The sequence below is a fragment of the Pseudorasbora parva genome, chromosome 19 (genome assembly GCF_024679245.1).
Source record: "Pseudorasbora parva isolate DD20220531a chromosome 19, ASM2467924v1, whole genome shotgun sequence".
Lineage (NCBI taxonomy): Eukaryota > Metazoa > Chordata > Actinopteri > Cypriniformes > Gobionidae > Pseudorasbora > Pseudorasbora parva.
The window spans coordinates 19,509,779-19,524,008 of NC_090190.1; the positions used below are offsets into that span (position 1 = coordinate 19,509,779).

A 14,230-nucleotide genomic window follows, 5' to 3' on the forward strand; every position below is an offset into this window, starting at 1 on the left:
GTCATTGATTGAGGGCTGTTCGTGTTGTTGCTTTTCCCTGTCTGTTGCTGATGAGACTCTGGTAGGTGTGCTGATTTTTATCGTGTGCTATCAGTAGTTCATTGTTTTAAGTGTTTTTTTTTTGTAGTAATACACTGCAGTATGGCTGCTGAACTTGATTATGATGTGTTCAGGTTAATGCAGGAAACATTGTGAAGGTAGCTTGAATATGTTAATATTTTATAAAGTGTATGTCACCAAAATTATGGTTGAAATGTAATTTGTATATTTTTATAGAATTGAGCTGTATTTCAATGTGTAATCATGTCTTGGCAGATTTACCGGGGAGCTGATTGTAACTAGACCACTGTTTTTCCCAGTATTGAATGTTTATTTATAATTTGTTTTGGTTGTTTATTTTCATTTCATTGCTTTGGTTATGTGAATGTGGTATGATTTAATGGATTTTGTTTCGTGTCTTTTTATTCAGTTTCTTTAGGGGGGCTTAAGCTTGGAGGAGACAGCATCACGGCTATAGGGTTTGGTGTGATGCAGTGATAACACTAACACTATCAGTTGATTGATTTTTATGGTTGCATATTGCCTAGAACGTGTGGACCGTACAGATCTTTATGGTGACATTAGAAATAGCTGAGACTGTTACTTTCAAATTTAGATATTAATCTAAATGAGTCCATCCAGCCCCCCTTGTTATTGTTAGTTTGTTTGTATGATATTAGCATTTATTCTTTGATTGTATTTTATGTTGATTTATTTCAGTTTGTTACTTGTTCTTTTTGAGAAATAAAAACCATGTACTGCACCAGAGGCCAAGTTTTCATTTAATTGAGAGACTTGAGCGGGTTTACTGCCCCCTATTGGTGACATCCAGGTTGGCCATTATTACACCACCCTATTACATTTGGCGTAGTCGAGCACGGTGCAAGTATTAAGGCTGTGGGTGCATGGTTTTTGATTTTCTCTTTTTTTTCTTTTTTTTTCTTCTCCTCTTTATTCTTTCCTTGTGTCACGGAGTGACCTTAAAGGGCGGAACTTAAAATGGCGGAAATTGTCCGCCCGGACCATTGCACATGGAACACACGATCAGTTCCGGTAACTCCGGGCAGCGAAAAGAGCGTGTTATTGGGAGCAGGTGTGTGCATGGACGTGGCGATCGATGGTTGGGCAAAGTAGAGCAAAGGAGGCATATAAAGAAGGTACTGGGGGAACAGGGGAGGAGAGAGGTGATCCCGGCAAACGAGAGAGTTGATCCCGGCAAACGAGGGCGGAAGGCGGAAGTTGATTCGGGCCAACGCTGCAGGGTGAGCGCAGTTGATTTGGGCGATCGCGGTGGGTGAGACGGAGCGACCGGTGGATCAGAGGGACGTCCCGAGGCGGATGATACAGACTGGGCGAAGTGAGAACGAAGTATTGGGCTGAAGAAAACATGAGCTAAGTGTTGGAAGCATTCATGGTTGAAACCACTGTGTTGATATGTATTGTTACTGCCTTGGAAAAATTGTTTACATTAAGAAGGCATTGGGAATGTATTGAAAAGAGGAAGGAGCGTGCTGAAAGATCGTGGTCTTGACGTTTTCATATGGTCATCTTTTGCACTGATCCTTTCTACTACCCAGGACTTGTCTCCCGGCCCAATGTGGTGATCCTGACCCTAATTCACCGTGAGTGTGTGTGGAGTGCAGTGGGTGAGTCTTTCCTTTGATGTGTGTCCACCGAAGAATTATAGTGTTGTGCTGTGCAAACGTTGTCAGCGATCCCTCCCTAGGTCGAAGAGAAAGCCCTGTATCGGAGGAAGCACTAAAACCGACTTCTGCCTGACTACGGATCTGTGAGTTGAAACTAATAACCGCCTGTATACTCATCTGTATGCCCAGAGCTAAGAGCCCAGTGTACCGCCTGTATGCTCACCTGTATGCCCAAAGCTAAGAGCCCAGTGTACCGCCTGTATACTCACCTGTATGCCCAAAGCTAAGAGCCCAGTGTACCGCCTGTATACTCACCTGTATGCCCAAAGCTAAGAGCCCAGTGTACCGCCTGTATACTCACCTGTATGCCCAAAGCTAAGAGCCCAGTGTACCGCCTGTATACTCACCTGTATGCCCAAAGCTAAGAGCCCAGTGTACCGCCTGTATACTCACCTGTATGCCCAAAGCTAAGAGCCCAGTGTACCGCCTGCATACTCACCTGTATGCCCAAAGCTAAGAGCCCAGTGTACCGCCTGTATACTCATCTGTATGCCCAGAGCTAAGAGCCCAGTGTACCGCCTGTATACTCACCTGGATGCCCAAAGCTAAGAGCCCAGTGTACCGCCTGTATACTCACCTGTATGCCCAAAGCTAAGAGCCCAGTGTACCGCCTGTATACTCATCTGTATGCCCAGAGCTAAGAGCCCAGTGTACCGCCTGTATACTCACCTGTATGCCCAAAGCTAAGCGCCCAGTGTACCGCCGTATACTCACCTGTATGCCCAAAGCTAAGAGCCCAGTGTACCGCCTGTATACTCACCTGTATGCCCAAAGCTAAGAGCCCAGTGTACCGCCTGTATACTCACCTGTATGCCCAAAGCTAAGAGCCCAGTGTACCGCCTGTATACTCACCTGTATACCCAAAGCTAAGAGCCCAGTGTACCGCCTGTATACTCACCTGTATGCCCAAAGCTAAGAGCCCAGTGTACCGCCTGTATACTCACCTGTATGCCCAAAGCTAAGAGCCCAGTGTACCGCCTGTATACTCACCTGTATGCCCAAAGCTAAGAGCCCAGTGTACCGCCTGTATACTCACCTGTATGCCCAAAGCTAAGAGCCCAGTGTACCGCCTGTATACTCACCTGTATGCCCAAAGCTAAGAGCCCAATGTACCGCCTGTATACTCACCTGTATGTCCAGAGCTAAGAGCCCAGTGTACTGCCTGTATACTCACCTGTATGCCCAGAGCTAAGAGCCCAGTGTACCGCCTGTACACTCACCTGCAAACCTAGGCGTGAACGACGACAAGAGAGAGCTGGGAAGATCTGTCGAAAACCAGGAGCGACTCAAGAAACCAAGGCCCCAGTCCTGGAGGACTGGTGTTCCCCTTTTTTTAGTATTCCCCCCCTTCCCCTCTTCATAAATCTCTTTTAAGTTAATAAATATTGGTTCTTAACTTACCCGTACTCGTCTGTCTGGTCATTGGGGTGTTTCTGGGACCTCCTCGGGGTGGAAACTAAGGGAGGAGCGGGACTCGCGCTAAGTGGCGGTCCGCTCCGGCCTGTGACACTTGTGTACTGGGAAAAACAGTGGTTGAAGACTTGGCTGATCGTCAGGAGTTCTGGACGTCGGTGGAGAGCAGCAGATCATTCATCTTTGAGTTGATTGACATATGCATGTTTTTGTTTTGTTTTTCTCTTTGATTATTTTCTACATTACAGTATGGCGGAGGAAATGGCAGTACAGTTGCAGGCATTAACTGAGTTGGTACAACAATTGCAGTCAGAAAGTGCCAGGCTTCGAGAAGAAACTACTCAAAGAGTGATAACAGCCCCAACTAATGATTTGTTGGAAGGTTCTTCCTCTGTGCCTGTTCCTTTGACTAATTCTCTATCGACTCCTGGGTCTATACCATCTCTTCCTGTGGTAACAGAGCAATATGTTTATGTTCCAAGGGAAAGGAAGTGCCCTCGTTTCTCAGGCAAGGTTTCCCAGGATTCCTTGGGAGTAGAGGACTGGATTGAGGAGGTTCGTAGTTCTTTGACCTTACGTCATATGTCAGAGACTGAACAAGTTTTTTTTGTCTTTGATTTATTAGAAGGTGAGGCGAAGGCTTAGATGAAGTTTAGGACTCCTGTAGAAAGAAACACTACAGAGAAGATTTTTTCCATTCTTCGTGAGACCTATGGTTGCTCTAAATCTTACATAGGGTTACAGACTCAGTTTTTTCAATGAAAACAGGTGGAGGGTGAATCGCTGCGAGAATATTCTCATGCCCTAATTTCTCTTATTGAAGCAGTTAAGCGAAGAGATCCACAATGTTTTGCCAATCCTGATTCTGTTCTTAGGGATCAGCTTATAGAACATGTTAGGGATAATATGTTGAGACGAGAGTTAAAGCGACGGGTACATATGGATCCTTCTGTCTCCTTTCTGGATATCCGTACGGAAGCTATCCAGTGGGTAGAAGAAGGTGAACGTATTGTTAACCAAAGACCCCGTGCTTATTCATATAGCGCTCAAGGCATGGTTGGGGAGATTCAAACAAATGCAGCTGAAGAACAGTCAGTGGATGAGTTAACAGAATTGAAAGAGTGACTTCGTAAACAACAAGCACAATTAGATACTATTATGAGACATCTTGAACCTCCATTATTTCCTAAGAAGTATGATGTTCGTCCACGTGGTACTAAGTTTCCCTACCAGCCAGATGGTAAACCCATATGTATTCGTTGCAATAAGCCAGGTCATATTGCTAGGTTTTGCAATGTAGATCTGAAGACATCTCAGGATGTAGCTGGAAGGGACAGTCCACAAGGGTTACGGCAGGCAACTGCTATGACTAGATCTACAGTTGATCAATCGGAAAACTAGAACCCTCCGGTGCTGGTGCCCAGGCATCGGAAGGGGAGTTTTTGGGTTTTAAAGGACATCATAGTTCAAAGCTTATAGGGAATTGTCCTACAGTGAAAATGATAATTGGAGGTGTATCTGTAGATTGTTTGCTAGATACTGGCTCCATGGTCACCACTATTACTGAGATTTTTTTTTGAACTCCAGCCGGCTTTGGGAACAGAGTTGCAGTCTTGTAACTGGTTGAAGTTAAAAGCGGCTAATAGTCTCGCCATCCCATATTTGGGTTATTTGGAAGTAGATGTCCAAGTATTGGGTAGAGTACTTACTGGGATGGGAATCTTAGTAGTGAAGAATCCAGGGGGAGTGCGGGGTCGGGGGCAGCATGGACAGACTCCTGGCTTGTTAGGAATGAATGTGATCAATCAGTGTTATCAAGAGTTATTCATACGGCATGGAGATTCTTTGTTTCAATCATCAGGAGTACAAGCTTCAGGAAAAGAATGGAAGAAGGCACTGGCAGAATGCAGACAGCTTGACCGTGTCCTTGAAACGGGGTTGGTTGGTCGGGTTCGGGTTCGTCCTGGACCTGCGGTCTTGATTCCAGCTGGTACACTAAAGTTTGTTCCTGCTATTTGTCACACTGGTTTAGGATCTACATTTTCTTCAGGGTTATTGGAACCTTTACCTTTGGAGAACTGTCACTTACCCTGTGATTTAATTATATCTTCTGCTTATCTGCCAGTTACTCAAGGGAGGGTGGAAGTACCTGTTGTAAACGTGGGGACTCAGGATCGGTGGATTCGGCCTAAGGTAGTCCTTGGAGAATTTCACCTAGTTTCACTACAGCCGACAACACAGGTAGAGTTCAATTCATTGGGATCCACTGGAGAGCAGGTGGCTATAGTTCAAGCTGTGGCGGTAGAAGAACTCCCTTCTGTGGGTTTTTCACAGTTAGTCTGGCCTAATTTATCTTCTCAGGAAGAGTGGGAGGCCCGTAATCTTCTGGAGAGGTATAGTGACATCTTTAGTCGTGGGGAAGGGGATTTGGGCTGTACTACCCTGGTTTCGCATACAATACCTTTGCTGGATGAGACTCCAGTGCGACAGCGGTATCGTAGGTTACCTCCTTCTCAGTATGATCAGGTAAAGCTGCATATTCAAGAGCTGGTGGATCAAGGAGTAGTGAAGCAAAGTTGCAGTCCATACGCCTCTCCAATTGTTGTTGTACAAAAGAAGGATGGATCGATTAGGCTGTGTGTGGATTATCGACAGTTGAATGCGAGAACTCGCAAGGATGCTTTTCCTCTCCCAAGGATTGAGGAGTCCTTGGATGCTTTGGCTGGGGCTAGGTTGTTTAGCACTTTAGATCTAGCTAGTGGATACAACCAGGTTCCTGTAGCCAGTCAAGATCAGGAGAAGACCGCATTTTGCACTCCCTTTGGGCTCTTTGAGTTCACCAGGATGCCCTTTGGGTTGTGCAATGCGCCAAGTACCTTCCAGCGCCTTATGGAGAGGATATTTGGCGATCAGCGATTTCATGCTTCGCTTTTATATCTTGATGATATAGTTGTTTTTTCAACTTCCTTTCAGCAGCACTTGGAGAGGTTAGAAATGGTGTTGGGACGTCTTAAGCAATACCACTTGAAATTGAAACTACAAAAGTGCCATCTGTTCCAGACTGAGGTGAAATATCTGGGACACATTATTTCGGCAGAAGGGGTAGCTACTGACCCTGAAAAGGTTAGGGTTGTTGCCCAGTGGCAAAGGCCAAGTAATGTGACGGAATTGCGTTCTTTTTTAGGTTTTGCTTCATATTATCGTTGATTTGTTGAAGGGTTTGCTTCAGTTGCCGCACCTTTGCATAAGTTGGTGGGAGCTTTGCAAGGTGGTAAAAAGCCTGTTCGTAGACTTCCAGGCTCCTTTGAACAAAATTGGACTGATAATTGTGAGAGGGCCTTTATGACCCTTAAAGAAAAGTTGGTGCACACCCCAGTTCTGGGGTATGCAGATTTTGCAAAACCTTTTATTTTGGAAATTGACGCAAGTCACCGTGGTCTTGGGGCAGTCCTGTCTCAGGACCAGGGGGGACAGCCAGGTTAGGCCTATTGCATTTGCAAGTAGAGGGTTGCGGCCCCCAGAAACCAATATGTTAAACTATAGTTCTATGAAATTGGAGCTTTTAGCTTTAAAATGGACAACACTTATGTCTTTGCAAAAATTTACTCAATGGGCTTTACCAAGCTGTGAATATTAGAATACTTTTTGAAAGTTTAGTTTTTCACTGAAACATTATCACAAAAGCTGTTGGGATTAAAATGAGCCATTTCTTGTAAAAAAATCTTGATTAGAAATATATTTCAGCGGCACTTTAGGTCAATTTGTACACAAGCGACAAGACTTTTGTCAGGGACTGTACAATCTACTGTATCCAGTTCAATTACATGTGAAGTAACTGTAATGAAATTACACAAAAAATAAGAGTAATCCCTTACTTTACTTTTTCAAGGGGAAAAGTAATTAAATTACAGTAACTAATTACTTAGTAACTAGTTACACCCAAGGTTACCAATGGACAAAATCTAGCCCCACACCAAAATCCTTTTCACTCAGATATATGTCACAATAATACACTTCATGCTGACTTTAAATTGCACAGTCCAATCCTGTTTTTTCTTTTAACTGTATTTAATCTTGTCATGAAGCAAGTCACTGCTGCTATGATGTTTCTTCAGGAAGGGGAGGTGGATCAATCACTCTAAGACTCGTCTTCTGATATCTGGAGAGAGTCTCGATCGACCACATATTGTGTGACATCAGGTAATCCAGATAATATACAGCAGCTCACAGCACTGCGGGAAATGCTCATGTCACATGCCTCATCCCTGTGCGGAAAAATAAATAGACAAAGCCACATAAAGACCTTTTCACCATCCAATCAGTTCTACAGATACAATGAAGTCCCATCCATACTTTTTCATCTGTTCGACTTAGAAATACTACGATGGGTTGCATGTGGCATTTCATGGTGACTTTACTTCCTTCCACATGATCATGATTTTACATTCCATAAATTGTGTTTCTATTACCAAACAAAGATTAACCAATTCTCTATGAAATGTATTAATCATTATTAGTTAAAAATAGTTATTGCATGAACTAATGTTCACTGATGGGACCTTACTGTAAATTGTTAGAATTTTTTCAGTTTTCTTTTTTGCACAATTAAGTCACAATTAATTTGTAGGCATTACTTCATGTATTGTGAAATGATCAGTGATTTGTATTGTTTGTGAATGTTACCATTCATTTGTCATCTGGTCATAATACTCCACAGTAGAGCTGGTGCCAAGTCCATTAAATCCACCAACAACAAACAGCTGATCATCCATAACCTGGAGTTCAGAGAATCAAATAACTGTTACTATAACTCATGTTATATAAAACATGTTCAGCATGTGACCACTGAGAATCTTTAAAAACTGTTGTTTTAGCAGAATCCTCATTAGATGTCCATATCTCACCTCAATGCCGAAGTTGCTGCGTGGATTGATCATAGATTCGATATCATGCCAGCTGTCGCTGAGAGGGTTGTAGGCCTCTGCACTTTCCAAACGACTGGCACCATCATAGCCACCAACCTTAAAAAAATAAATGTGCATTTATCGGTCAATATATGGCTCAGCAGCTCCAAAAAGTTTTCCACTCATACATGCACTTTTGAGTAGGCCTTTCTATTTTTGTACAGTTGATAATGTGTCACTTTTAAATTTCTTATTTTTAATTGTCATGTCTATACGTGTGTGTGTGTGTGTGTGTGTGTGTGTGTGTGTCTGTGTGTGTGTGTATGCGTGCCCTTGTTTATATTACATTGTGGGGACCAAATTTCCCATAAGGATAGTAAAAAGGCTTATAAATCATACAGGATGAGGTTTTTTGATAAAGTAAAAATGCAGAATGTTTCCTGTGATGGGTAGGTTTAGGGACAGGGGCTGTGTAGGGGGATAGAATGTACAGTTTATATGGTATAAAAACCATTACGTTAATGGAGAGTCCCCACAAAGATAGTGAGCAAGACATGTGTGTGTGTGTGTGTGTGTGTGTGTGTGTGTGTGTGTGTGTGTGTAATACTCACAGCATAAACTAGATTCCCATAAGTGATCACACCGACACCACTGCGACGGCTGTTCATGGGAGCGATAAGAGTCCACTGGCTTGTTTCTGGGTTAAAGCTCTCAGCTGTGAAGAGACACTCCATCCCAGTAAAACCACCACAGATATAAACCTGCAAAATACACACAAATATTAGAATTAACACACTGATAGTGTTTGACATTCTCCTAAACCATAAAATGACTTTGCAAGTGTTTGACTGTGGGTGAAGTTCTTACCCTTCCTTCCAGTGAGGTGGCGCTGGCGTCACTCCTCCGTTCATTCATAGGCACCAACATTGTCCACTGGTTGGTGTTTGGATCGTAGCATTCTGTTGTTCTTAGCCGTACGTGTCCATTAAAACCACCCATGGCATAAATGAGTCCGTCCAGAACAGCAACACTAACATAACATCGCCGTTCGTACATGGGGGCCACCTAATGCACAGACAACACAAAACAAAGCAAGTTGCCTTTTGCCAAATACTGCAGTGTTCCTTGAAGTACCTTACAGTGTCATTAATTACCATATAAATATTACAACCAAGCGGTACCATGTTACATATCAAAGTACGTTAACTGATACCATCACAATAATTTTTGGGCAATACCATGGCTGTTTCTCAAATACCAGTGAGCTACCTACCCTCAGTGTTGGAGGTATTTACAAGTAACTTGAGTTACGTAATCAGATTACTTTTTCAAGTAACTAAAGTAACGCATTACTTTTAAAATTTACAACAAAATATCTGAGTTACTTTTTCAAAAAAGTAACGGAAGTTACTTATTCACATTTATTTGACTGACAGCTCTCTTCTCCCAATATTGAGAACAATCAAGTAAGTCTAAATTATGGTGATTGTAGTTCTAGACTAAATGTGAGCATTTACTCGTCTCACTTGCACAATAAAGATTAAGTAGTCCTCAAAATGAATAAAATGAGTCAAATGCAAAATCAGATATACAAACCTCCAATAATTAAATATTTAATAAAACAAGTATTTTTATGCATTTAATCTTCCTTTATTGATTAATATTTTGCTGTTCAATGACATTCAATGATTCAGTTAAACCAAAACCAAAAATGTATTTAGTTTTTCTGTTTTTATTGATTAAGAGTATGAAACTTTTTTACTCCTGCCTCCTATTTTCCATTATCCAGAACGCAAGCACAGCTGAAAGGTTTGTTTGAGCTGCACCCTCTATTCCCTCAATCTCTGCGTGAATTAGCATTTTTACCTCGGCCTGAGGTTTATTATTTAAAATGTATAAATAACTTTATATTATAAAAAACAAAGGTGAGAAAACGTAACGTGATGCATTACTTTTCTTAAAAAGTACACTGTAAAAAATTATTCTTGTTTTTGTTGGTTTAACTTAAAAAAGTAAGTAACCTGGTTGCCTTAAAATTTTGAGTTTATTGAAATAAAAAAAATTGAGTTGATACAATGAAGGAAATTTGTTAAATAAATAGAAACTCAAAATATTTTTGTATCTGAACCACATAAAAAAATTGATAAATCATGAAAATAGCACTATTTGGCATGTTTCACTGCATCATCTGAAATAAAACACACACAATTCCCCAATATGCTTACAAAATCTTTTAATAATATTTTAATAAAGGTTGTCGAATCTAAAAAAAAAATAATTGTATTAACTCAAAATTTTAAGGCAACCAGGTAACTTTTTTTCTAAATAATTTTTTACAGTGTAACTAAATAACTCAATAAGTTACTTTTTAAGGGAGTAACACAATATTGTAATTACTTTTCAAAGTATTTTTCCCCAACACTGCCTACCCTAACTATTTTTTTTTGTGTGTGTTCAAATGCGCACATGATGCCCAGAAACTAGGTAACTTAGGTCCATACACAGACCACAGTCATAATATTTGTTAGTAGAAAAAGTTAACCATCTGATACTCTGATAAGCAATGCTCACCTCATGCCAAGTATACAAGATGGTATCGAACTTCCTCACACTGTTGAAATAACTCTCGCCATCAAAGCCGCCGATAATGTAGACAAACTCATTGAGGAACGCTGTACCACTGTAGGCTCTGGGGCGCTCATCCTCTTGAGTCACATCGACCCAACAATCTGCTCTTGTATCATATGCCTCAATTGCATTGGAGGGATTGCCTGTGCTCCACCCTCCAATGGCCAATAGGATCTCAGAAGGCAGACGTGGACGTGTCAGTTGGTCTAAAACGGTGGTTCCCTCCATGTGGAGGTCAAAAATGGCCTTCATTGCACTGACGAGAATGTCTGAACACGCCTCATTCTCCAACAACAGTGCATTGTTCCTTACATTACTCATGAAGTACTCTGGAGACATCAACCCCATTCGAACCTGAAGCCCAGTGAGGGAAGAGAACCAGATGTGGCCTTTATTATCAATCTCTGTCTATGGGTAAATACTTTATACATGAATAAAAAAGGCTATAAACTTATTTAAGGTGGAAATTAAACATTATATTGAGTCACTTCTTGGTTTGATAAACAATAAAGCAAAACTATTGACATTAACATGATGAATTGTCTCTGTCTTACCTTTGGCAGAAGCTCAGCAATGTGTTCTCTTCTGTTTTCAGGTGAGTGATTAATCCAGCGGAGGATGGCCTCAAAAACCACCTCCTCCTTTTTGACATTCAGCTCATCCTGACCGATCATCTCCCGTAGATGTTCCAGCGAGAGTTCCAGGAACTCCTCAGACACTTGCTGCACCTCCCCAAAGTGCTGTAGAGTGTAGAGCTTTGCATTGTGGTGGAGGTTTGAGCAGGAGTAAAAATGCTTTGTGAACATGCAGATGCCAATGCAGTTCTGCAGGCACAAGATTGACTCCAGGAACTTGCAGCAAGCATCTACGAGATCTGAAACTAAAAACTGATCAGCCGCTACCAAGAGCTCCAACACGTTCTCCTCAGAGATCTGGACAGCTCCTGCATATGCATATTGAATAATTAGAGACATGGTGTCTGAGGAGATTCCTTGAATATCATGTTTCTCCACCTTGGTCCATCGGGTGGAGAAGAGTGCCCTGTGGAGCAAATGGTATTAATTTCTAAAGATGTCCCTTAACGTTAGACACTGTACAATGGTAAAGCATGTTCCTTCATGTCCTTACCTAAAGTAAGGGCTACAGCCACAAAGGATGATCTTGTGAGCTTTAAACTCTTTGCCATTGACGTTGATGATGACGTCTGTGTGTTCGCCCTCTAAACGAACTTTGTCAAACACATTAAAAGATGTGGCAATGAACTTGTGCTCCATGTTTTCTAGCTCAAATTTAACTTCAACTCAAACTGACTAAACACTGATTAAAGTAATCTGATTTTTTTGTGAAGTCTCCAAATGCTCAAAAGAATTCTAGAAACTTTGTGACATCATAGTTAAAGTTCAACATTCTATCTGGTTCAAATCCTCACAGCCTTTTAACAGAAAGTTATCTTTTAAATTTAAGTGCAATTTACTTTTCTGTATCTTAAAAATTTGATGTGGTATAATTATCATATGTGTACATTCATGTGGCCCCCACTGCCTGTCACAAACGCCGATGAAGAGTCCACCGTCGGCCACCAGAGGTCGAACTCACCAGAGTACTAACCTCATATTAGACTCCATTTCCCATACACCCTCACTCTTGGACTGATTACTGCACACCTGTTCCTAATCATCATGCCCACATAAACTCTGCCCTGCCTACATGGCTGAGTGGTAGTCCCTGTGCTTATTCCTGCCTGTGTTTGACTCTAGCTGTGTCTCATTTCAGAAGGCTGTGTCCTCCGGAGGTCGCATTTGAAGGGTGCATACGTCATAAGGCCGTCTCATTTAAAAAAAGTGAGAAGGACTCTCCAAATGCGACCTTCCAATGCGTCCTTCTTTCACAGGAATTCGGAGTGTGCAAGAGGAGTATCCTTCACGGCTGGAGATAACCCACAATTCTTTGCGTCTCCGTTAACAACCGTCATATTTTTTTATATTATATGAAAAAATGGCACCACCGCCAGATATACATGCGAGCGTAGGTGTGGTGTTTAAATGAAGTAGTTCAAGCTTTTTTTGTTGTTTTTTTAAGCTCTGTTACCTCAAACAGATAGTTGTGGTAAACAGGATTACAACTGTTTAGTGCATTTTGAACGGTACATTGATGTCAAGACAAGAAACATTTCATAGTCATTTTCTAGTTATAAATAATTTTCATTCATATAACTGGCGTGAGAGCGCAATGAGTGTGAACTTGTTGGCATAGCAATGTGATTCTTCCTGCCTGTGTGTCCTACGAAGGACGTCTTGTTTAATTCTGATTGAGGACTCTCCGTATACTGCATCCTACACAGGACGTGTCCTTCGGAGGATGCAGCCTTCGAAATTTAACGAAATGAGACACAGCTACAGCTTTGGATTACCACTTACGATCCTGTTCTGCCTGCCCTTGACCTTTGTTTGCCTGGACTCTGATTATTGCCTGTTTGCTGCCAGCCCTGACCATTTGCCTGTTATGACCACGATTGATGCCCTGCCTCTGATATTCCTGTTTGCCCTGGTTTATCGACCCACGCCTGCTTTTACTGTGAGTTTGTATTATTTTAACTGCATGGATCCCAATCTGCCTGAGTCTGTGTCACACTGCCCCTCTCATATCATATACGTTATAAGATGCCACTGAAGTACCACTGTCCTAGCCTAGAAATCTAGGGCACCCTTGTGGCAGCAAATTTAATTTGCAGCTAAGGTAGTCTAGCAAATCTCCTGGAAGCTGGATTGTGAGCTGGAAAATCCAAACTCTGGTCAGGCCAATCACATTGGCCCACATTTATCAATCTTGCGTAGAAACGGGCGTATATGTTAGCGTAAGATTATGCTTACACTCTCACTGCCTGATTTATGAAGCTGTGCGCACCTCTGCAATCCAGGTGTACGCAATACTTGCCCTTGATAAATGTCGCGGCTGAAAACGATCGTCATTAGAATAACACGCCCCTATATATTCAAGTCTCCGCCTCCTCCACGCCCTCATTTTACGCCATGGACAAACAGAAGACGGCAAAGAAGCGGCACTTCTCCGACGTGGAGTTTGGGCACGCTCAATCATCTAACTAGTCCACTAGTCAGGGCACTGATTAGGACATAAGTCAACGGCTGACTCCCTGATCAGTGCCCTGACTACTGAACTAGTGAGATGATTGAGACACGCCCATCGAGACCATCACCAGGGAAGTGGAAAAAAGCTTGATTATTTTATTTGGGAGTTTAAAGAATGGGATTAAAAACAAACAAATATGGACCCAAATTACAAGTAGGCCTACTGTGTGGAGGTTGAAAAGCGCACTCCAGCAGTTTAAATAGCTTAATATAGCATATTTGTCAGTGCGTTTTGTGGTGTTAGGAATTGTTTTTCCGCGCACTTTCGCACTAACTCAAAACGTGCGTACACCACCTCCTGAGCTGGCGTAGGATTTGAGCGTGCCGTACGCCAACGACCATATTGATAAATCTCAAAGTCACCGTGAGTTTGGGTGTACGCAAAGTGTACGCT

General features: G+C 42.1%; 1 protein-coding gene across 1 annotated transcript; it reads right to left on the reverse strand.

Moving 5' to 3' along the window:
- Positions 1-7,285: 7,285 nt before the first annotated feature.
- Positions 7,286-11,964, reverse strand: LOC137047883 (kelch-like protein 10). The gene is made up of 8 exons (XM_067425790.1): positions 11,819-11,964; positions 11,209-11,731; positions 10,634-11,044; positions 8,930-9,127; positions 8,674-8,823; positions 8,063-8,179; positions 7,842-7,933; positions 7,286-7,423 (listed from the first exon to the last, which is right to left on the reverse strand). Exons 1-8 carry the CDS (start codon positions 11,962-11,964, stop codon positions 7,297-7,299), a joined length of 1,764 nt encoding a protein of 587 aa, XP_067281891.1. The 3' UTR covers positions 7,286-7,296.
- Positions 11,965-14,230: the final 2,266 nt, after the last annotated feature.

Bases quoted from the DNA above. Each gene is read 5' to 3' on its own strand.
- LOC137047883 (XM_067425790.1), bottom strand. From the start codon at position 11,964: ATGGAGCACAAGTTCATTGCCACATCTTTTAATGTGTTTGACAAAGTT. The intron at 11,732-11,818 runs GTAAGGACATGA...TTTGCTCCACAG, and splicing joins GGCTGTAGCCCTTACTTTAG to GGCACTCTTCTCCACCCGAT. The intron at 11,045-11,208 runs GTTTTGCTTTAT...ACTGGGCTTCAG, and splicing joins TCATCATGTTAATGTCAATA to GTTCGAATGGGGTTGATGTC.